This window comes from Abrus precatorius, unplaced genomic scaffold (assembly GCF_003935025.1).
Source record: "Abrus precatorius isolate BTA unplaced genomic scaffold, Abrus_2018 Scaffold3, whole genome shotgun sequence".
Taxonomy (NCBI): Eukaryota; Viridiplantae; Streptophyta; class Magnoliopsida; order Fabales; family Fabaceae; genus Abrus; species Abrus precatorius.
Window position 1 is genome coordinate 35,258,900 of NW_020874373.1, and position 23,009 is coordinate 35,281,908.

General features: G+C 34.1%; 3 protein-coding genes across 3 annotated transcripts; 1 reads left to right on the forward strand and 2 right to left on the reverse strand.

Moving 5' to 3' along the window:
* The first annotated feature begins 1,146 nt into the window (after window positions 1–1,146).
* On the forward strand, window positions 1,147–3,054 carry LOC113862578 (putative disease resistance RPP13-like protein 3). Its single transcript, XM_027495657.1, is given in 1 exon segment — window positions 1,147–3,054. A coding segment is annotated over 1 exon segment (1,908 nt).
* A 1,330-nt stretch (window positions 3,055–4,384) lies between these two features.
* Window positions 4,385–9,643, reverse strand: LOC113862671 (uncharacterized WD repeat-containing protein C2A9.03-like). Its single transcript, XM_027495787.1, has 9 exons — window positions 9,431–9,643; window positions 9,115–9,282; window positions 8,893–8,979; window positions 8,241–8,375; window positions 7,804–7,914; window positions 7,319–7,410; window positions 7,148–7,253; window positions 5,885–5,971; window positions 4,385–5,133 (listed from the first exon to the last, which is right to left on the reverse strand). The coding sequence occupies exons 1-9, from the start codon at window positions 9,557–9,559 to the stop codon at window positions 4,720–4,722; spliced, it is 1,329 nt and encodes a 442-aa protein (XP_027351588.1). The 5' UTR covers window positions 9,560–9,643; the 3' UTR covers window positions 4,385–4,719.
* Window positions 9,644–11,489: 1,846 nt separating this feature from the next.
* On the reverse strand, window positions 11,490–21,675 carry LOC113861869 (fanconi-associated nuclease 1 homolog). The gene is made up of 14 exons (XM_027494949.1): window positions 21,392–21,675; window positions 20,893–21,314; window positions 20,698–20,802; window positions 19,806–20,064; window positions 19,653–19,715; window positions 18,336–18,410; window positions 18,106–18,227; window positions 16,606–16,676; window positions 16,434–16,521; window positions 16,200–16,340; window positions 15,909–16,129; window positions 14,053–14,326; window positions 13,695–13,928; window positions 11,490–12,393 (listed from the first exon to the last, which is right to left on the reverse strand). Exons 1-14 carry the CDS (start codon window positions 21,621–21,623, stop codon window positions 11,959–11,961), a joined length of 2,742 nt encoding a protein of 913 aa, XP_027350750.1. The 5' UTR covers window positions 21,624–21,675; the 3' UTR covers window positions 11,490–11,958.
* Between the last annotated feature and the right edge of the window lie 1,334 nt (window positions 21,676–23,009).

Consider the following 23,009-nt stretch of genomic DNA (forward strand, 5'->3'; position numbering starts at 1 on the left):
GAGCTAATCAATATTGGACAAAGATGGTTATTGATGAGTAAATGATGGCCTAAATGGGTAGCTTTTTCAGTACAGTTAGTCTTCTATGGTGGATAAAGGGGGTCCCAAGGTTGCTCATAGGCTCCAGCAAAGGATGTTCCTGTAAGAAACGTTCTAACATTTAAGTTAGAGAATTTTGTTCAAATTTAGGATTAGGTCATCAACATCTTTTTAATTTTAAGTCTTTATGAACGTCAATTCGATTACATGCCTTTTATACAATTTTATAGGATGCGCACATTTAATTAATATTATAAACGATGCATCATCACTAGTTAAAAATTTCTCTTCTCTGTCCTTTTAATTGTCCTACACAAAGCAATCGAGCATTAAATGAAACAAATTAATAAAAGTAATACATAGATTACTCTATTATTTACAAATCATACAATCATTAAAAAAAATTATATCTCATTTTCAAAAAAACTAAAAATATAAAAACACATTTCCCTAAATGTTTAGCACACCTTCAAATAGTTTATTTTCATCTCAATTAACATTTTAAAAAGGTTTTTTTTTTTTTCATGTAATCTTTCTTTGGAATCTTTTAAAGTGGTTTCAGTTTCAACTTCTCAAACCTTTTTCTTAAAATCTCTTTTTTTTCTATTTATCTTTTTTAATAAACAAAATATAAAAAAATTAAGAATAATTCAAGTTGACCTTTTTTATACAGTTAACGCGGTGTAAATATCTTTCTTACATGTAAATAAACTCTCGTACTCATGTCATGTTAAGAAAACCATTTTCTCAAAGCTTTCCTACATTCAGGGACTCTGGGATTTTTCTGTAAGTGAAATTAATGAACAGACGTTTGCATCAAACACTAATTGGAATTAACATGGTCCAACTTTTCCATGATGATTTACAGCAACATTATGTGACCATTTCTATACTATTCAGACATATTTATGAAAACATATAATACTAATGTAAACATCGAATGACCTGTTATTATGCTCTCGTTGAGTATATTGCTCTTGCGCACTGTTAAATCTTTGCCAAAGGTGGCCAAAAGTCTAATACAAGCACTCAGTACCACTCATTTTTCTTCCTTCTTCTATTTCACTAACATTGTTCACTAACTCTTTGGGTTTCTGTGCTACAGATATGGCGGACGCTGTTGTTAGCCCCCTCCTTCAGAACTTGTCACAGCTTCTGCGCGATGAATTCAAGTTGCTTTCGGGCGTTGAGGACAAAATCAAGTTCCTCTGCGATGAGCTCAAGTTTATACACGTCTTCCTCAAGAGCTCCATTGGTAAGCGCAACGACGAGCTTGTCAAAGAAGTGGTCAACCAAATCAGAGATGTTGGCTTTAAGGCCGAGGATGTTGTTGACATCTATGTTGCCAGCGTCGCCCAACATAGAAGCAGAAACATAATCTGCAGGCTGTTTCATTTAAGACAACGTGTCATGGTGCTTCGTGAAGTCAATAATGAGATAGAGAAGATCAAGAACCGTATTGATGAGATCTATAAAAACAGGGAGAGATACGGCATCACAGAAGGTGCATCCACAAGTGAAGATGTTGATGCTATTGCTGCTGAATCACTCCGCGAAAGGAGGAAGGACGTGGAAGAAAAAGACGTAGTGGGGTTCGTGAATGACTCAAACTATGTGATTAAGAAGCTCATGCAAGAAGGTGATTCAGGTCGCAAAGTTGCTTCCATAATCGGCATGGGAGGGTTGGGTAAGACCACACTTGCCCGGAAGATTTATAACAATGATCAAGTGAAGAACAGCTTCCCCACTCGTGCATGGGGTTATGTTTCCAACGATTATAGAGCAAGGGAGTTTTTGCTGAGCCTTCTCAAGTGTTTGCTGTCCACATCGGAATATGATGGTTTGTTCAAGAAGAAGGAATATGAAGTTGAAGCTATTGTTTCAAGTGAGGAAATACTGAAGACAAAGGTGAAAGAATGTTTGAAGGGGAAGAAGTACCTAATAGTGCTTGATGATATATGGAAAACTCAAGTGTGGAACAAGATACAAGATGCCTTCCCAGATGATGACCACAGCATTGGCAGAATACTGATAACTAGTCGTGAAATGGAGGTCGCAAACTATGTAGGAACCACATCTCCCTACTATCTTCCCTTCCTCAATGAAGAAGAAAGTTGACAACTCTTTTCTAAGAAAGTGTTTCGAAGTAAAGAGTGTCCTCATGATCTCGAGCCTATCGGTAAATCCATTGTTGAGAGTTGCAAGGGCTTGCCACTTGCCATTGTGGTCTTAGCGGGACATGTTGCAAAGAAGGAGAAATCACAAAGAGAGTGGACAAGAATCAAGAACATCACTTGGCATCTTACTCAAGACAAGATGGAAGTGATGGATATACTGAAGCTTAGCTACGACAGCCTGCCTCAAAGATTGAAGCCATGCTTTCTGTATTTTGGAATCTATCCTGAGGACTATGAGATAAGGGCCAGGGATGTGATCCAAATGTGGATGGCTGAAGGGTTCATTCAACCACATGAAGCTGGAATCCCAAGTGCAGCTGAACCAGAAGATGTTGCAGAGTACTACTTGGATGAGCTAGTGGATCGGAGCTTGGTGCAAGTGGCAAGCAAGAAGAGCGATGGGCGTGTCAAGACATGTCGAATTCATGATCTTCTCCGCGATCTCTGCATTTCAGAGAGCAAATCAGAGAAGTTTGTGGAGGTTTGCAGAGATCCGAACGACATGGATACCCTGAGCAATGATAACCCTCGTAGATTGTCCATCCAATGCAAGGAATGGTCTAATTTCTCTACAAACAATTTGAATCAGTTGTGCACTCGTTCCTTGTTCTTCTTTTATGAGGGGGAAGAGTTCCCAGAGGATGTTCTTCTGAAAAGCTTCAAGTTGGCTCGCGTGATATATTTCAAAACCGAAGGACACTACTATAAGTCAGCAGCCATGACTGATTTCAAGAAAATGATCCATCTAAGGTACTTGAGAATAGATAAAACGGTGATTAGCATTCCAGCTTCTGTACGCAACCTCAGGAATCTAGAAACCTTGATGTACGACATGTAAGGAGGGTATCCAACGAAATTTGGAAGCTCAAGCGACTGAAACATCTTTATATAAGGAATGCTGGGAAGGTAGAAATCCTACCAAAATCACAAAGGAAAATAAAGGGAAACTTGCAAACCCTCTTGTTAACATGTATTAAGGGTGAAGATTTGGTGTCCCTGCTAAACAATGACATATTTCCCAGGTTGAGAAAATTAGTGTTATGTACTCTGTATTATCCTTCCAACAAACCCTTGCCTAGTCTCAACCACCTCACCAATCTCCACAGCCTGGAAATGGATAACCGCCTAGAACTTCCATCAGACGCAAATGTGTTTCCATCAAATCTTACAAAGATAACCATCCTCCATGATGCCGACGAGCCGGTGACTGGACCCCTGTTTCGGAAGAATATGAAGACTGTAGGACAGCTTGCCAGCCTCCAAGTTTTAAAACTAAAAGGGGATATATGGACTGACTTTAATGTTGGCGCTGGAGAGTTCCCACGACTTAAAGTGTTTCAGATGAGAGGAATTAGAGTCAAAAGTTGGAGATTAGAGAAAGGTGCAATGCCGTGTCTCCAAAATCTGGTCATCAAGAACTGCGATAGGCTGGAAGAGATTCCTGAAGAACTCTGGTCGTTGACTACCTTACGAGAAGTGCATGTTTCGAACCCCAACCAAAGATTAGCTCACAGACTCCGAAGCGTTGAGTTGAAGAACGGTTGTAAGCTCATACTCTCGGAACTTGCTGGGGAACTTGTCCGAAAATGAGGAATTTTATTAGAAGCATTTATTATATTTTTGTAATTTTAATATAATAATTATGTATTTTTTTATAAAAAAATTTTATTTATAAATGTTTAAACTCTATCCTAAAAACTAAGATTAACAAAATCTTATAAATTAATATATTAGCATAAATGTATTTATTAATAATTTATTATTATAAATAATATATAATTATCTTTATTTAAAATTTACAAATTTAAATTTTTCTTCTTTTTTAAAAAAAGTTCTTTCAAACATATAGAGGGACAAGTATTGGTACAAGAAAATTGTTGTTTGAAAAGCTATACATGTGAAGATAAATATACACACAAAAAAATTTGATGAAAATATTTGACTGTTATGGGAAAAAAAATGAAATTTGATATTTAGGTTTTATCTAAATGAGTAAAAATAAGAATAAATAAAGTAATTTTTTAAAGTAATTATATGATTACTAACATTTAGCTTTAATTTATAGATCAGTTTCATATAAATTCCACTAAATAACTTGTACCTGTCTTCTATTTACTAATGTCTTTTTGAAACTTATCTAACAAGGAAGAATGTCCTGCTAATTTTTAAAGAGAACATTCTTCGGAAACTGTAGATTTCCCCTTCGATTGACCAAATCGTTTGGTTCAAGTAAAATTACACACAACCTAATGCCAATGCACAGGACATTAATACCAATTTAAGGACTTATGGTGGTGGCATTCAGATCAAGAGTTCAGAAATAGAAGGAATTAAGGTGAGGAATGATTACATTGTACAAATATCTTAGGATGCTGTGGTCTTCATTAATCATACTGACCTGCATAAAATACTGCAAAAAACAAAGGGAAAAGATATAGAATCTCATACTGCTCTACAAATTAACATTAAGGATACTCCTAAATCAACCAGCACGAATCAAAGATCAAAAGTAGGATTCAAGATATTCATATTGGTGCCTCCTATTATATTGTAGCAAGCTCGCATAAGTCCGATCCCAGATTCCAATGTACATACACTCATCATCAGGACTCAGAGAAACCCCAGAAATTTCCCCAAAGAAATCAATCTCTTGACGTTTTTTATAATCTGCCTTTGTACTATAAACATGCACAAAATCTGCAGGCTCAGCAACCACCATAAATTGACCATCCGAAGAAAACCGAATAGACCGTGTTGCCCCTAGGTTACCCTTGAGAATGGCAATAGGAGACGATATGTGTCTAGCATCCCATACTCTGCAAGTCTTATCCTGATTCCCCGTTGCGAAGGTATGTCCATCAGGATGCCATGCAGAAGCAAAAGAGTAATCACGATGACCAACCAATGTTGCAACAGTCTAAAACATCAAACAAGTCCCAAATATGTTAGTGGAAGTTCCTTCTTAATATGCTGTTTTTGGTGAAGTATAAAGCTAAAAAGTAACTTCGTAGTGTTTACTCTCATTGCATTGGTATTTTGCAATTCTGTCTCCCTCTCTCATATCTAGTATGCATTCACTGACCCTTTGAGATGCTTAACAGTGACTACTTATATCACAGCATCTATACTCAATGAAAGTTTTGCTTGTTCACATTTTCTTGTTGAATGATTGACATAAAACTAAAGAGAAATAGACCAGTAACATGTGCACAAACAAATTATAAAAAGTTATAGGAATTAGTCTCAAATTGATGAAAATGAATCACAAAAAATAATAACGGGAGGAATAAAAAACATCTAAAATGATTATTCCTCCTGAATCTAAAGGCATAGCTTTCTACCAATAATTTAATAAAAAAGAATATTTCAAGAAGTTAACAAAACAAAGACAAGCAGTTTTTTTTTCCTTTAGGATTTACATCTTCAAGCCCAACAGAAAAGTTAATCAGCTTTACAACTATATCCATCATTCTCCAACAAAAAAAATAATCATAGACATAAATTTAGAAGAAATTTAAAAAAATAAAGGATTTGATCCATTAGCAAATGCTTGATGAATTAGAAGACCATCATAAGCTAAGCAAAGACAGACAGAATATTCACAGGAAGAAAAGAGAATGCACATGAACAGAAAATCCCAATAAATGCATGACCAGAGGAACAAGTACCTTCCCATTTTGAGGATCCACTAGCAGTCCATCGAGGTGATCTCCAACAACAGTCATAAGCTTACGGTCTGGACTAATTGATGTGTGCTGCATCAAGAGTGAATAGTTAGGAATCAATGCATTATATATAAAATTATATAAAATAATAACCACAAATCGTTTTAAAAAAAGTAGTAAAAATATCCTCAAAACTGCATTTTCTTGTATGTAGAAACAATGTAAAAAAAAATAGCTGAAGTTCACACACATTGTGAATGAAACTGCCATGCAAAAAGCAAAAGAATCAGCTAAGACAATCCAACAGTACAAGAAATTTGAACGATAGCAAAACTAGTCAATGTCAGTCCGCCTTGGCTTTACTTGATTACACTCTTTCCTTCTATTAAAAATATGGAATTTGGAACCTGGGTTCTTCTTTCTTTTTTTATGCAAATATTCGTGCAAATCTTATTTTCAATTTCTCTCATTCTCCTTCAAGGGAAAGATTTACCACGATAAGTCAATTCGGAAATCCAAAGCTTCCTCTTAGGTCATTTGTTTTTTGGACAGTAATACCTGATAGCATTAACTGTAATCGCAAGTTGCATGTTCAATGGCCACATAAAGCTCTCTCTCTCTCTCTCTCTATACACACACACACACACACACATATATATATATATATATTTCCTGCATTGTTCAGCTGTTAGCTACTTTTGAAATAATTTGTTAGGTATTTTCGGGTAAGAAATGAGTGTGTCCCAGTCTGTTGGATCAGTTTCTTGAGGCCCACTTTCAAGGGTTTAGTAATAAGAATTCAGATGAAAAACAAAACATGGCCGTATGTGGTTTATGGGCTTTTGTGGTGTATGCAATAGGGAAAGGGATGCTTGTATCTATAAGGCTGCTTCTTATTAGCTATGGATAGAATTGTTATGTAGCTTCCCTTAGGTGTTAAGCACATGTATTATACCATGGAATCAGCAGCTAGGATATGCAAAGAGATTGGACAGCTCTTCTACACTGGCTAGTTTTATAGACTTCAGTTTTGGTGTCTTTGTTTTGGTTTTCTTTATCCATTCTGACATTCCTTATCCTGCATCTTTTTGTACTGTTTTCTCTTTCTATTTCTAATACAATTTATTTTCTTATCAACCAAAAAAATCCAGCAGTATAAGAGAATCAACCTGAATGGAGAATAATTAGCCAACAAGCAGTAATTGAAAAAGGAAAATAGAAGAAAAAAATATACTGCATAACTCAGATTGCTTAGAGAGTGCTCACATTCACTGGCCAAGGAAACTGGAAGTGATTTAAAGGCTGAAACCTTTCTGTGTCATATTCCCTCACACCACAATCATTATTGGAAGCTATAAGATGAGTTGCACCACTGCAAAACTTTTCATGTCAAGCAATGTTCCAAACTAGGACAAATAAACTTGGTATGAAAAATACCTCAAACTGTCATATATTTCAATTGCATTTGTTATAGCATTATCATCATGTGTTGTCCGTGTACAAAAGCTTACTCCCTTCTTATCCAAACGCTGCACTCAATAAAGACATTGTAAGCTGCATCCATCATAATCCTAATAGGATAAACTGGGGAAACAGAGAAGTAGTAGGCTTGTGTAGTAGCAATAATCCCTACTACATTTAGCATATATTACCAGCCCAGAAGACAGCAAGGCAACAACAAGAGGAGAAAGAGAGAAAAAAACACCAAGATCATAGAATCATGAATGGGGGTTCAATATGGTACTAGTACATACACAGACAGCCCACACCAAGACAACCAAACATATAATGAATCCATTTTAAGCATCAGCTTAATGATCGTGTTAACTCCCATTAATACATAAAGTTATCTCATCATTCAATGAAGTAACAGAAGCCCAAAGAACTATGTATATGATAAGACACCAATCATGTGGACTCACCTTACAAGTAAGCTCTCCTTGGAAGCCACCAGCAGCAAGAATATTATCCCTGACAGCCAATGTGCTAATCTGGGTCTTTGAAAATCCTTCCAACAAATTTCCTGCATATCTCTGCAAGACCAAAGAAAGCATAGTTGAGTAAAGCAAAGAAATTATAAATGTATACTTAAAGTAACGCACAAATATAGAAACCATTTAGATTGGGTTCTTGTATAAACTTAATTATAATTAACACTCTTAACTACATTGTTTTCCCAAACCATGTTAATTTTTCCAATTTATTAACCACACCAGGATATTGAACAAAAGTAGGTTTCTTATGATAAAAAATACAATTCCACATAAGTCTTGCATTAATAAAACATGAAAAAACGCAAATAACACTCTCATTCCTCTTTGTTTATAGATGAACAAGGTTGTGTAAGAGACTGCGTTACCTCAGTAGGGGCCACATGTCCAGCAAAATTGATTATCTCAGACAAACTGCCACTTAATGATGACCAGTGCATAACTGAGTAGTTGGAGATAAGGTAGACATCATGTTTTGAAGTAGCCCATACTAAGTTTCTCAGCTGCATCCCACAAATAAATATGTCATTAGGCTAGATTTTTTTTCCTTCTCCAGTAAAAGTCATTAGGCTTGAAAATTAATTAAAAAAAAAAAACTACTCAAACCTATTTTGTAAGACCATAAACTATACAAAGAAACAGTACAGTCGTCTCCAATGCAAATGGACACATGCTTGTATTATATCCAATAAAACAATTTAAATCCAACTTCTATTGTATAGCACAGTGAAAGGATTAGAGACACAATAGTAAATTTGAAGATTCTCCAGTTTGCTTTCTGAAAATCCAAGAATGAAATTAATGCATACGATATGCAGCCATAAAACAAAAGAAAGCCACACAAGCCACAACACTTTGATCAATCACCAAATATGGCAATCACCAAAATAACAAATATCAAAGCACATACGTGAATTTTAAGCCATATTATACTAACTGCTTATTTAGCCATTCAAAACTACAAAGAAATAAAAAGAAAATAAATCATTAGGCACATGCAGCATGTAAAAACCAACAAACCTGAAAATGAAGAACAGTAGGCTTAACCACTCTTGTATTATGAGAGAATTCATAGTATCTGCCACCCTTCTCCACTTGTTTTCCCTCCTAAGACCCCAAACAGAAAAAATAATAAATAAACTTTGAATATCAAAATCTTTGTCAAACAGCTTCTGATCCCATTTCCCTGCTTCCCAACAACCTCAAACAAATGAAAAAGGGCTAAGAGGAAAAACAAAAGACCTTGTCCTCAACATCCCCAGATGTAAGAATGTTCTCAAAATTCCTGTATTGCTCAAGCCTTGTCAATCTATACCTTTCCCTCGTTATGTTCAACCTCTTCCACGGAATTCCCTGAATGTCCTTCCCCTTCCTTGCTTGTGCAGCAGACGTATCAGTCACCTTAGTAAGCTGCTCCAATCATCCAACACACCAAACATAACCAAAAAAAAAAAGAATCAAAATTTTCCCTCACTTCAACGAACGAATACAGAAGAAGACTCAAAATAAAAAAAATTAAAAAAAAAATCAGACCCAGAGAAAGGGAAAAGAAACAAACCATCTCATATTCATCATAAGCAACATGTTCTCCATCACCCCCACCATAGTTTTGGTCGTCTATTTCGTCAAAGAAATCTTCTTCGGCCATGTGAGCAAAAGGACGGTACAAGCCATGGAGAGACATCATGGCGTGCGTATACCAAAGTTCAAAGCTTGGTTTGATTGCAGTGTGTTGTTCTTCGATTAGGAAAGGTGAAGAAAACAAAACACGGTTACCACCTCTTCTACTGCATATTATTATATTATGAGAAAAAATTACAGTAAGGAAAGGAAGATATAAAATAAAAACAAAACAAAGCTTCGTCTTGTACTTCAATTAAAATAATAATTTTATCTTAATAATTCAGGTAATGAAGGCAAATACTAAATATTGGCGTATATTGTTAAGATGAAAGTTTAATTTTAATTAAGAATGCTCATAAAACTATATTTAAATTTTTTAATAAATAAATGTAATAAATTATAGGTTTTTGCAAGGTGTGTTTTGAAAAATTAAAATATAAGAATAACTATTTATATATTAAATATATTTAATATTATTTAAAGTAGTTTATGAGAAAACAATTATTATGTTATGTCAAAATATGTAGTTTAAAAAAAAGTTTATATGATATTATGAAAAATGTTTAATGAAAATAAAAAAATATTACAAAGATAGTAATTTAATAAAGAATATTAAATAGGTCTTAATTAATGCCGTTAAGATAATCATATATGTGTTTAACACACGTTTATTATTAAATAAAAAAAATGAATTAGATGGATAGCATATAAAAGAAAAAAGAAAATGGTATAAAGAAGTATGGGTTTGTAAAGGGCATGATTGGTAGCTTATAATTACAAAGGCACGGAAACGCAATTGGTATAATGGCATTGCGAACTGCGATGGGGGAATGTGTGTGTGAATTGAGTAAAGGAACATTGTGTGATGTGTGTGGACGAAAAGGAGATGATGACAACCTCGTGGGACACTTGACTCTTGTCTTCATCTTTTACTTTATTATCTCCCACCGAACTACCCAATACCTGTCCCTACTACTCACATCACCGTAATTATCAGGGATTTGATACTCACTAGTAACATTCCTAATCAAGTTCAAAAATATATTAAAAAAATAGACAAATTGAAAACAAGCTTTGCCACTAAAATATATATATATATATATATATATATATATATATATATATATATATATATTATCGTATACTCAATTAAGAAGCAACTTGATTACTTGTTAGAATAAATATCAAATTGATCCTCGAGTGATTTTTCATCATCACTAGGCATTATTTTGTTCAAAATAAACAATAATTTATTTTTTTAGGATTATACAATTATTATAAAATTTCAGGACTTGTACAGTGATACAACTTTCAAAATTATTTTTGAATTTTTTTTATATTTTGAGAGTTATACAATTATTATAAAATTGCTCAAATATGTTGTTGACTTAGAAAACATTCTTTACCGAAAAACACGATTAAATGGGGTCATAAGTTATTTAGAAATTTATTGCATCAATCACAAACTAAATTTTTATGATAACATGAACAATAATATATTTTATTTTCTAGTGAGACAATTAAAGGGTTACGAAATTAGCTTTTTTTTTTCACGCCTTCTAGCTTTTAGACTTTATTTTTTAATACATAAATAAGTATTGGACGTAAAGGACTTGCTTATTAAAAAGTAAAAGCATGCCACAAACCACAAGTTAATGCTTCCAATAACGTTGATCATCAATTACCTGCTTAAAATACGTCGTCAGCAATAACCAGACCAAAATGCTTTGACCAATGATACTCTCACACCCTTTATGGAGTGCGAGGTAAATATAGGAAAAAGAAAAAGTCAAGGGAAAAAAAGACACCTATAAAATATGATTAATAACTTGATAAAAACAAATAAATAATATTATAGATGAAATATTAAAGAAAGGGATGTAAAATAATAATTGAAAAGCTTTTGTTGACTTGGTTTGGTATCAATTGTTAAATAAACCCCGATTAATAGCTTGTAGATGAATAGGTTTGTTATAGCAATTTTAGGGAATATGCAGTGCAAGTCAAATATTCAGTTGAGTCATGACAAAGGCATAAACAAAGTTGAAACTGTTACACTCACATTTCCCTGGGTCCAGTTCAGAACAACTACTCGATTTCATTTATGGACAACTAGAATCCAATTTACAATACATCGAATCAAACTTTATTATGGAGGCTCGGAATAAATAATTGGATGAGGGGGAAAAAAGAGTAAGACTTGTAACATGAAGATATTGTATCAGAAACCTCAAGTCCATTACTTCATTGACTTTCATCTTCCTGCGGCAGAGCTTCCGTTACTTTCGGTCTAGAGCAGTTCATCTTTGGTATGGAGCACTTCCTTTACTTTCCAGGAATAATGCTCGTTAATGAATAATGAACTTAAGCAAAGTGAAATCTTGCAATGAAAAAATTGCCAGAGCAGTAATCTTCAATGTGCTTCTGTAATTTTAAGCAACGTGCAATGATTTGTGTACATCTCTACAAAGTTTTCACTTTACAAACCTCAATCATAAATCCACAATCCATAAGCAGCAATAGCCAAGCTCTCTGCTGTTCAGAGAGTCGATCCCTGGGGCCTTTCACTTCAACAAGCTTTGCTTCACCACTGTAATATCCGTGGAAACGCCATAGCAGTAAATCCGGCATCCCACTGGACCAGCTCCGATAGTCTTGAGCAAGAAGCTGGCAGAGAGATGCCAAACAACAGCCCCCAATACAAGTAACAACAGCTCGTAGCTCATCTAAAGAATGGCAGTCCCAATTAACTCCTCTACAAGCTGTTCCAATATGTGTTTCCCATGACCTAATGAGAAACTCCTCAGCCATGCCATCACGAATTTGCTGCAGATGTGATTCTATGCTACTCTTTCTCACTGAATAAAAGCTATCAGTACCCAAATCCAAAGGAGCATTCTGTAAATTCAAAAACAAATAAAATTACAATGAATGAATATGGCTGTTTAAATCAAATACCAAGTATCAGTCCGCCAACATTATAGATTTATTTTTTGAACCTTATTAAGTGAAAGTAATCACATAAACCTTCTGGTATAAGAGGAGACATCAGGTGAAGGAAAGTGAGACAAAGTACTAACGGATAATTTTAGCTAAGAGAGTAATTATGCAAAAAATCAGGTTCAGCATAGACGAGTAACAGTCATGAAGGAAGACGAGTTGATGGTACTTTTAACATGAGTGGACAGAAGTTCCAACTTCCAAGAATCGATGGTCCATGGAAAGATTAAGACCCTCTATCCCTTAATTTGTTAAGCTTTGAGATTAAACTTGTCAGCATTTTAGGCAAAGGTGGTGATAGGAGGCTTACGTAAAGCAGCTTTTGAGAACAGTAATAATAAAAACAACTTTAGAGGGAAAGTTTAAGAACGCAGGTGTATAAAAAAAATGCTTTTACAATATAGTTTTTTTAGAGCTTTTCTTTTCATAAGCTACTATGTTTAACTTCTTCGAAAAGTCTAAGAGCCAATCTGGATAAATTTCTTAAGAATCACTTAATGAAAGGAAAAAAAAAAATTGAATCAAGGAGATAAAATAAATCAAACTTTGTCCATAAATTAAAATCAACTCATGTAGCTTCACCATAAGTTGATTTTAACTTGTAAAAAAAGTTAGATTCATTTTACCTGCTTGATCTATTTTACTTTATTTTCTTATAAGTACTTATTAAAAAAATTTCCCAAACTAGTTCTAAAAAACCTTTTAAAAAATTATCTAAATTTAATATTTCATAAACAATATTAACTGAAAGATATTTTTCTTAAAAATTATTAAGGGCCCCTAGTCTTCTAGCTTAATGAAGGCAACAGTTCCTTGAAAACAGTTTTGTTTCTTTTATACAGAATCATTTTGATAGTGGTACTTGAATCAGTTTGATCAGAAAATGCAAACATGAGGGGAGAGTGCGTGTGTAAATAGACCAAAGACTGGATTTTCTCAGTTCAATGCTGAGATCAATTTCAATATCTGGCTCATGGTCATTATTAACAAGTTTATCTTATGTATAATATAGGGTATTGGATGGATCTTTGTTAAGAAAAAACTATCCTAAATTTAAGCTGTTAATTTGAATTTTGAAGCCCAAGAATGGCTTATATATATTGTAACATCCCCTCCTTAGGAAAGATGGGACATATATTTGCAGCACAAAGTTGAAACCTGAAAAAAGATGGGAAAGGTAATTACTCAGTAAAATGTACCTGAAATCTAGTATAGAAGACATTTGGTACGTCAGCATATATGACATCCCACATAAGAAGCCCAAAAATGGTTAACCATATGCCACTCTCTGCATGAACACCTTGCCATCCACCTCCCTCCCCAGCATAATACTGCAAGGCAAGCTCTTCCACTCCACATTGCTTCCCCTCTTCATTGTAGTACCTGTTCTTTGCTCCCAACTCAGAATTCAACGGTCTCCCTTGAACAAATACCTGAATAGTCAAGAGCCATGGGCCATATTGTTAAAGGAAATCAGTAATGTCAATTTGACTAGAATAGTACACAGGCAAATTAGAAGCGAGAATCATAACACAATAAAACAAAAAACCAAATTACCTCAGGTATCTTCCGCAGAGCAGACCTAGAAAAACTAGGAACTTTCCAGCGCCTAGGGGGTTTTCCTAAGCGAAGAACCCGCCTTTGCAGTGCCATTCTTGACCCAGCACGTATCCATGGATTCAGCAACCCATCTTCAGCTAATTTAAGGCTCTCATCAATGCAGCCCAGGTGCTCCAAATCAACTGATAACCTCAGTGTCCAATATCCTCTTCTTACATCAGAAGTGAAAACATTTAGCAGCAACTTGAGTAAGTCAACTGCATCAGTGTACCTGAGAAACAGACACCGCATTGTCAAGATCTGTAGCGTATAAGAAGATAAATAAATCATATTGATAACACAATGCCTGTGTAAGTAGGTACATAAGCTCCATTTATTTCTACATAAATGGAGAGCAGGGCACTGTGAGCACAAGTGATGCGATGTGCCACTGCATCAGTGTATCATATGAATGAAGAAATTCACGATTAACACTGGAAGCTGGACTACAAGTAATAGCATACTCGACATCCCTGAAAAGAAGCATATGAGAGACATGCTTTCTTAACAACAAATAAAGAACCATATCAGACAAAATCCTTGAAGCTGGAGCTGTATGGAAGCACCATATTGTTATTGGAGTTCATTAGGTTAGAAGCAGGCTCTAGAGTTCATATTTTATCTGTGAAGCTTTTTCATTTAGTAAACATGGAAATAAATCCACTAATAAGGTTGAGGGATGAAAATGTGCAGGGATACGAGGTAGTCATGACTTGTGCATATTGAAGTGAATAACCCAATGACTAGAGATGGCCAAAAGGCAGGCAATGAGGCAATTTGTTTCAGCCAGGGTGGCAGCAGAAGAGGATGGAGTTCCAAAAAAAGCCTAAAACTAGATATATGTAGCACTCCTTAGCTGTCATAACAATAATATGATCAACAGACTTGTCCATGGGCAATAAATGCAGACATACCAGGTAACTTAGAACAATTTTGTTTGACTACTTGAAGTGAGCAGTTTCGAAACAATTATAACAAACAAAGCATCAGTGACTCAGCCATCATCATCACAACCTCTCCTGCTTCCCCAGGCATTTTCACTACTCTAAATGGTAATAACTAAGGCAGTGATCACTAGAATCAAAACGTCTAAGCATTTTTATTGGAATCACAATATACTTAAAGAATCCTAAGATACACGTCATATTAAATTTGTGCCAACAAATGCAAAACCAAGACCTGTACAAAACACACAACCACCAGGGCACCACTTGTATTTGCCTTTTTTTCTCCACATCACTAGTAACAAGAAACAGGGCCTGCATCTCATGTTTAATCTCTCAACTCTCTATATTCTTGGAGTAAAGGTCTTCCTCAAATTCAACTAGTAGAGTATGTGAAGCAAGTAAAGCAACAAATCATGTATAAGAGATAAGTCTTGCCATGATAAGATTTAAGTAAACAAGGGCATTATAGGGATGGGTACTGTCATGTGTAGAACGATCTATTATCTAAGATTCTATGGTATTCTGAACCAGATTAAACACCATCATCCAATTTTTTCAGTCATGTAACATAGTAGAATTGGGAGGTGAATCCCCATCAAGGGATTGGAACAGCAGAGAAATAATTCGGATAACTGCTTTAATTTCTTGCAATTCTGTTTCCCCTGATTTATTGGTATCTCTTCCCAAAACTGGAATCTAATAATACCATACTACACAAGCTCCAAATGATTCTGCTATAATTTTTTAATACTGTAATCTTTTACATGTTTAGGACATGACCTAAGGGTTTTATCAGCATTATGTATTCACTTGACCAAGATTTTAAAAAGTGCATGAGTTTGTTGATTAAAACACAAACCCCCATACCTGCGCTCTTGCTCAAGGAAGGAAATCCCTACTGTGAGCACTTTGGAGTATACCCATGATGCTGTAAATAAGTAACGGATAGAGGATACTGATTCAGAAGTTGAGTACTGGATGGGCAAATCTGTAGATACACAGGATTCAGCAATCTTTATGCACCTTAATACTACATCAGTTTTGTTTGCATCAAGAGCTTCATCCATAATTTGCGCCAATTCAATGGCCTGAAAAACTAATGTCACACATGGAAAAAAGAACAAAAGGCCATCAACATCTCTGAACTTAGACATGTACCTCTTCATAAGAGAGCAGATCACTGCGATTTGAGAAAATTGGCTCTGATATTATGCGGGTGTAAGTTGGATACTTGATTTTACCCATATCAACAAGTAGAAAGGACGAGAGATCCTGTTCCCCATTTAAGAAGAAAAGTCTCTGCAAAAGGAATATCATTTACATTAGATCTAAATATTACCCAATTTAACTGAATTCTTCAATCAACACAAGCAACAGAAGTCAAATAGGAACCTCAGTACGCCACACAAGAGATTCAGCTTTTGAAGAAATCCTAATACAAGAACCAGTTCTATCTAAAATCAAAGTTGATAGTTGTGACCTACATACAACAATAACCAAGTATTAAATAAAATGCTATTTGAAACTTTCACACATTGTAAAAGCACAACAAGAAGTTTAATACCATAGTACGCCAGCATCTATGGAAAGAAGAGATGAAATCAGATGCTGCTTCTTCATCCCGTGACTGCAACTCTGGTACATTAACATACAAAATTTAATAGCTAGTTCATAAGAGAACTGACAAAGAAAGACAGCAAATAACTAATGAAATGCATTATACCAGAGTTATGATTAGTTTATCAACTTCTATATTTATAAAGAGAAGCAAAAAATAATGTTCAATTGTTTGGCCCGTATCTGTCCACACAGTAAGCCTCTTACTATGTAGTCATCGAAAGCCAATTATCAATTTAGGAACATCTACTATGGATACAGCCAAATTTAGAAGGATCCATCCAAAATGCTCCACTCACTTATGGTAGAACATGTATGCTCGGGATGCTCTCATATATAATTATAACATATCAGCAAAACAAGTAAAGGATGGGGGGAGGTATGAAAGTCTGAAATACAGACATGTAATTTGACAAAATAGACCAAAGTAAAAAGCATAAATTTCATAACATCTTGCAAATACAAGATAAGTTGTGCTGCTAATAAAATCAAAACATACAAAATACAATCAGGTCATTCACCATACACACAGAGATCATTCATCCCAAAAATGCAAGGAAAATCATACTAGAAAAATTGTATTCTAAAACTAAAATGCAATGATCTATTTTTTTCATTTTATAGAAAAAAAAAAAGACTAATAACAAAATAGTTAGGAATTAAACATCGACTAACTTCCTTGCCCAACTTTAGTAACTTCTCTAGAAGCAAAGTAACAAGAACTCAACTTAGAACCTTCAACATACAATATATTTGTCTGTGCAAGATTTCACAATAGACAAATTAATATCACTTAACTGTATCGAATAAGAATCTTGAGCGGACCATACCACAAAAGCTAGTTTTACTTAGAGAGCTCAAAGGCTTATAAACCCCCCACATTACAATTACATGCTTCCAATGTGTCCCTCGAGTCTCATATCTTACAAATGGATTATAACATTCTACCAGGTTCTGCAGCTTCGACACCCATGCAGGCTAGCCATGCACTAAGGCCTTGATTATTTTCGACTTTCAAGCAAACACTGTGATGCCAACTTCACTACTCACATCTAACTATTCGTTTGCAACTAAGAGATATGGTAGAAGGATCTAATACCAATTGATAAGAAACTTGGAAGAACTATACTACAAAAGCTAGCCATTGGAATTGGAGGGACTAACACCTTATAAACCCTACACTAAAATCACATACTTTAAATGTGAAACTCACTTTCATAACTTACAATTGGATCCTAATAGTATCAAAGGACTTTAATAACAAAAGGAAACTGATGGCCCAAGTCCCGACTACAAACTCATTGAGCATGCAACTTGTACACAAAGTAAGAGCAACTGTTAAACCCTAAACCCTAAAAATATTATTCGCATTAATAGTGAAATCCACTCACTATGAGGTTTCCCAAGAAAATATATTATTGCTCTAAACTTAGCAATCGATTCAAACCTTCTTAAGCAAAATGCAGCAGATTTCACGCAACTCAAAGACAGTGAGGACATTCAAGATATCATTCATGTCACTTTCACACAGTTGATTGGCATCTTCGACAGAACATATGTATTCTTTATCTGCAATATGATCATACCAAAGATACAGGTTACAAAAGTGGAAATAAGGTTTGACAGCAAGAAATCAAGCTATATTTGCAGGGAAAAAAATAAACCTTATGATCATACCAGCAAGTCCCTTGACTGCCTTTTGAGCATCCACTATTTCAGGATAGGATATACTAGACATGCGAAACCAAGGTCCTTCATGAGAGTCCAATATGAAAATTATATTAAATCCAAAAGAAGAAACAATTTAAAAAAGAGATTACTAGATAGTTCAGTAAATCATAACTTCAGTACAAAAACATCACATCAAGAAAGCCATTTACAACAATGGACATTTTTCTTATAACACTTGGCACATTGTGGTTTCTACTTGAATATAGTCAGACATATTTCTTTTGAATTCCCATATGCACTACACAGCTCAAAATCTTTAAGAGATGAGCAGCACTGCCATGACATGGACAATCGTGATATCTACATATGGGATGTAGTTAACCTGGCAATGTATCAATTTTTTGCAAAGGTGATTTGCTTGGTATAGAAGTAATGTGAATGGTCAAATTCTTAAGCTAAGTGACTATGACTTGGTGTCAGTTTCTACAGAAATTCCATCATCTGGAAAATTCAAGATCTAGTTCCATTGAAGACCTTTCAACTCAGATGTTTCTGCAGATGCCTGAGAAATTGAAAAAGCATTCTTCATTCTAGAGACCAAAACCACCCTCCAATTTCATTGATATTGGAAAGCTCAGCAATATTGAAATTATTAATCACTAATATGTTGCAAATTTTCAGATATTATAAAGCATGTATTTTCATTAGTCATTGTTCCACTCAGAAAATGCTAGCTAATTTCTTTTACAGTACTAACAACCACTTTAATTTCCATTTTGTTATTTGGCAAATTGCAGCATCTTTTCTGAACCCAGTGCATTGTCCATGTCTATAGTTTCCTTTAATTGAGTTTAAAGTTTTGGTAGTACAGAAGGAGCACGAAATCTAATGGCAATGTGTGAGATATATGTTTTCTTTTTCAACAAAATGGCAGTGAGGTATATAAGATGTCTTTTGGTGATTTGGCCAGAGCATAATGCTTGTAGTGTTTAAATGTGTGCATATTTGAGAAGTCTCTTGTCAAGGATATCCTACTGGACATAACTGCCTTTATTAGATCTTTGGTGCATACTGCATAGCACTTAGCATCTTCAAGATCTTCATACATAGAGGTGCAGAGGGATTGGGAAACTCAATTTCATTACTGAGTTCATTCATTTCTAATGGTTTTACCCTTGTACTGAGGTTAACAAGATTGCAATTCATCTTCTTGTACTATTTTTTCCCCTTTATTATCAAGAGACGGACTAAGAAAAAATATTAACACAAGCACTGGCACTTCATGTCAAACATAAGAACTTAAATTTATAATATTCAAATAACCTTTTCTAGTGTATAGCCGGATAAAAAGCCTCTGACTGTCATTTGAGAGTAAAGTGAATGAATCTGTCCAATCACCCATAGATGAGACATTATTTAAACTATCTGATAAAAAAAATTGAAGAAAACAAAAGTCAAAGGTATTAATAGTAATACCCAGATAGGTTTTTTCATCTTCTGTTAGAAGGTGAATATTATTTCTTAACACCTCTTGTAACATAAGACAAAAATTCCACTGATACTTTACAGATGAAACAGGATTTCTGATTGCAAATTCAACAACACACTGAACATTTTTCCATAAGCATTTAAAGGACTGATCTGCATACTTGCTTTCACCATCTGATGTTCTGTGGCACATAATCTGAATTGGAACAACATCAAGAGAATGTTTTGGAACAGAAGAGACATGTCCCTGGAACAAGTTCCAAAGTGGAAAAAAATTGAGGGCTTGGATTAAGTTGTTTAACCCACATCTTTTGGAGTAATTATAAGGATTATCAAGTGATTTTAGTATAAATGATTTTCTAGAATTATGACTTGATAAAGAAGAAATAAGATGTATTTTCACAGAATGATAACATTCACGAATTGTGGCATTGTGCAATGCAATCAAACCCTATGTATTGTGCCTATGTTTCTTTCTTCTTCCTCTCAATTGCTAACCTCTTTTCTTGAATTTTATCAACTATCCATAAGTAGAACAGATTTCAATATAAAATACCAATCCCCCCTTCTTTTTATCAAAACTCATTAAACCCAACACACAAAAAGCACCCTGTTCACAACACCAAAATAGCCACAAATCTAACCTTAATCAAATTGCATCAAATGGAACTTCAATCCACCTATTTTCAATGATTGATTTATTCTAGAAAACTGTGCAATCCTGAACTAGAACAATCACATAATTCACAACTCAACTCACAAGCACCTTCTATTCCAGTAATCCATTTGACACAAGTACAAGAAATAAAGCAAGGAGTAGTGATAAAGGCACATAAATACATAAACAGCACATCATTAGGCCAAACTATTTAATTAATACCTGAAATTCAAGGCCATAGTTGTCAATAAGAGGAGACAGATACTGCACTAGCTCACGGGGAAGAAAACCTAATAACTTACACATCGCAGAATCTGCAGAAACAACCTGAACCAACCAAGAGAAGCAATGAGCTCCTTGAAATTACATACATTAGATAGAACTTCACAAGCTTTATAGTGCCAAAAAGAAATTAACCTTGATGGCATTGGGATCCTTAACATTTTGAGGATCCCGCAAAAGAGAGATTGCAGCACCAGCACATATTTCCTCTCGATCAGTATATTTCCGACCAACGATAAACGTTTCAAGCGTCACGCCGAGTACATCGTCTTTGCATTCAAAATCAGGGTCATCCAGTTCAGGTACCCCATTGTTCAAGGGCAAGGAAGATGAGGAGATGCTAATAGTAGAATCAAGATCAACCTCACGACTTCCACTGAGTTCTTTTTCACACTCATCATTCCGAGGCGTAGCACAGGGTGATACAGCATTGTAACCGTTACTGAGATTCTCAAATTTGGGCTTCGATAGGGGGCGCGTGAAGTTTAACTGAAGGAGAGTGCGTTGGGTGAGTTTTCGCTTTGTTGTTTCTCCTCTTTGTTTTGATAGACACGCATCTGAAAGCGTAAATTGAGATGAGAGTGTAACGAAATATTGCAATGGAAACAAAACGAAAACACAGAAAGGCACATACCGAGATGAGAGTTGATGTGTTGGTTATCCCCGGGAAGTTTGCGGCCACAAACCGGGCAATTTACGTCGTCGTTTTGGGGGTTATTACTATCTGGTTGTGGTGATTGCGATGGCTGAATAAGGTTAGGGTTAGTGATAGGAATGGAATCGGAGAGGATAGAATGGCGATTGGGAAGGAAGCGCCGCCGCTTGCCGATTAACCGAATCAAGCTTTCTCTGCCACTCAGCACCATTACCTCTTACTCTACAGAACCCCGCCAGAGAGAGATCGTGAAACCCTCAAATGATCAAATCTCCCGCCACCTTCACCATTTCATAGATAACAAAATTATTATTATTATTATTAGTAGTAGTAGTAGTAGTATATTAGTATTAGTATTATTATTATTATTACTGTTATAAAATAAAATTTAAAAATAAATTATATACTTATATTTAAAATTAAAAAATATAGTTTATCTTTAATAATAAGTAATTTATATTCAATAGAATTAAATTAAAAAAATAAAAAACTTAAATAAATAAATAAATTATAAAACTTGAAATAAAATTTATTTCAAAAAAAATTCAATGTAAACAATGTTATATGGCATAATAAGAAAAAATTTATTTTTAAAATACATATTTAAGATAATTTTTAAAGACATTTTCATTAAAAAATTTCAATATTTGATTGTTACAAAGAGAATAAAGTTTTAAATTTAAATAAAAAATTACTAAATTAATATATAATTATACTTAAATTAGTTTATATGTTTATTTTGAATATTGATTTTATTTATAGTAATTAGATTTATTAAACATATTAATCTATAATAACTTACTTAAGATGACAATCTCTAAACAACCTATAATTTCTTTTTCATGTGAGTTTAATTTCTACATTGCAGTCTAATAAATATTCATGCTTATATATTTAACACTCTATGTATAATTGTTGTAAGAAATTATAATATTGAGTCACTTATATATAGTTTTGGAATATAAATCTTTTATAATGAGTTTTTCACTATATCAAATCCAATTTCAATCATAATTATCTATTATTATATTTGTTTCAATCATAACCATTAACTATTATATTAATTTTCACTACATCAAGTTTTGTTTTATATTAAGTCATTTCAATGATTGAAATCATCCGCAAAGATATTATTATAAATTAAAATTTATTTCAGATGGTCCAATCAAGCAAAATTTTATACTTCCGCTTAAGTAAAAAAATTTCATTTAAACAAAAGGATAAAATTCACTAATTTGACCGTTAAGTCACAGGAAAGAATCATGATATCTATATTATCACTAAAGAAGTTTCTTTTCCACATTTTTGAAGTACCTTTAAATACACTTTATTATATTAACCTTACATATCAATTTTGTAAAAATAACATACTCCAACAAATTTCAAATTATATATGTTCATGATAATTAAAATATTTTACTTTACATTTTTTAAACTATTTTATTTATTTTGTATTTATATTTTAATTAACTTATTAAATTGACCTAAAATAAAAGTTTCCATTTAAATTCTCTTTAAATTTTAAAATCCTTCAAATTTAAAGAAGTTTTATAAATGTACGCATCTCTTCATTAAAAATCCATGGCTTGTTTAGATA

Bases quoted from the DNA above. Each gene is read 5' to 3' on its own strand.
- LOC113861869 (XM_027494949.1), bottom strand. From the start codon at position 21,623: ATGGTGCTGAGTGGCAGAGAAAGCTTGATTCGGTTAATCGGCAAGCGG. The intron at 21,315-21,391 runs GTATGTGCCTTT...TTACGCTTTCAG, and splicing joins ACACATCAACTCTCATCTCG to ATGCGTGTCTATCAAAACAA. The intron at 16,522-16,605 runs GTATTAAACTTC...TGTTGTATGTAG, and splicing joins ATAGATGCTGGCGTACTATG to GTCACAACTATCAACTTTGA.
- LOC113862671 (XM_027495787.1), bottom strand. From the start codon at position 9,559: ATGATGTCTCTCCATGGCTTGTACCGTCCTTTTGCTCACATGGCCGAA. The intron at 8,980-9,114 runs GTCTTTTGTTTT...TTGGGGTCTTAG, and splicing joins CTGGGGATGTTGAGGACAAG to GAGGGAAAACAAGTGGAGAA. The intron at 5,972-7,147 runs GTGAGCACTCTC...CTCTTGATGCAG, and splicing joins AGTTTCCTTGGCCAGTGAAT to CACACATCAATTAGTCCAGA.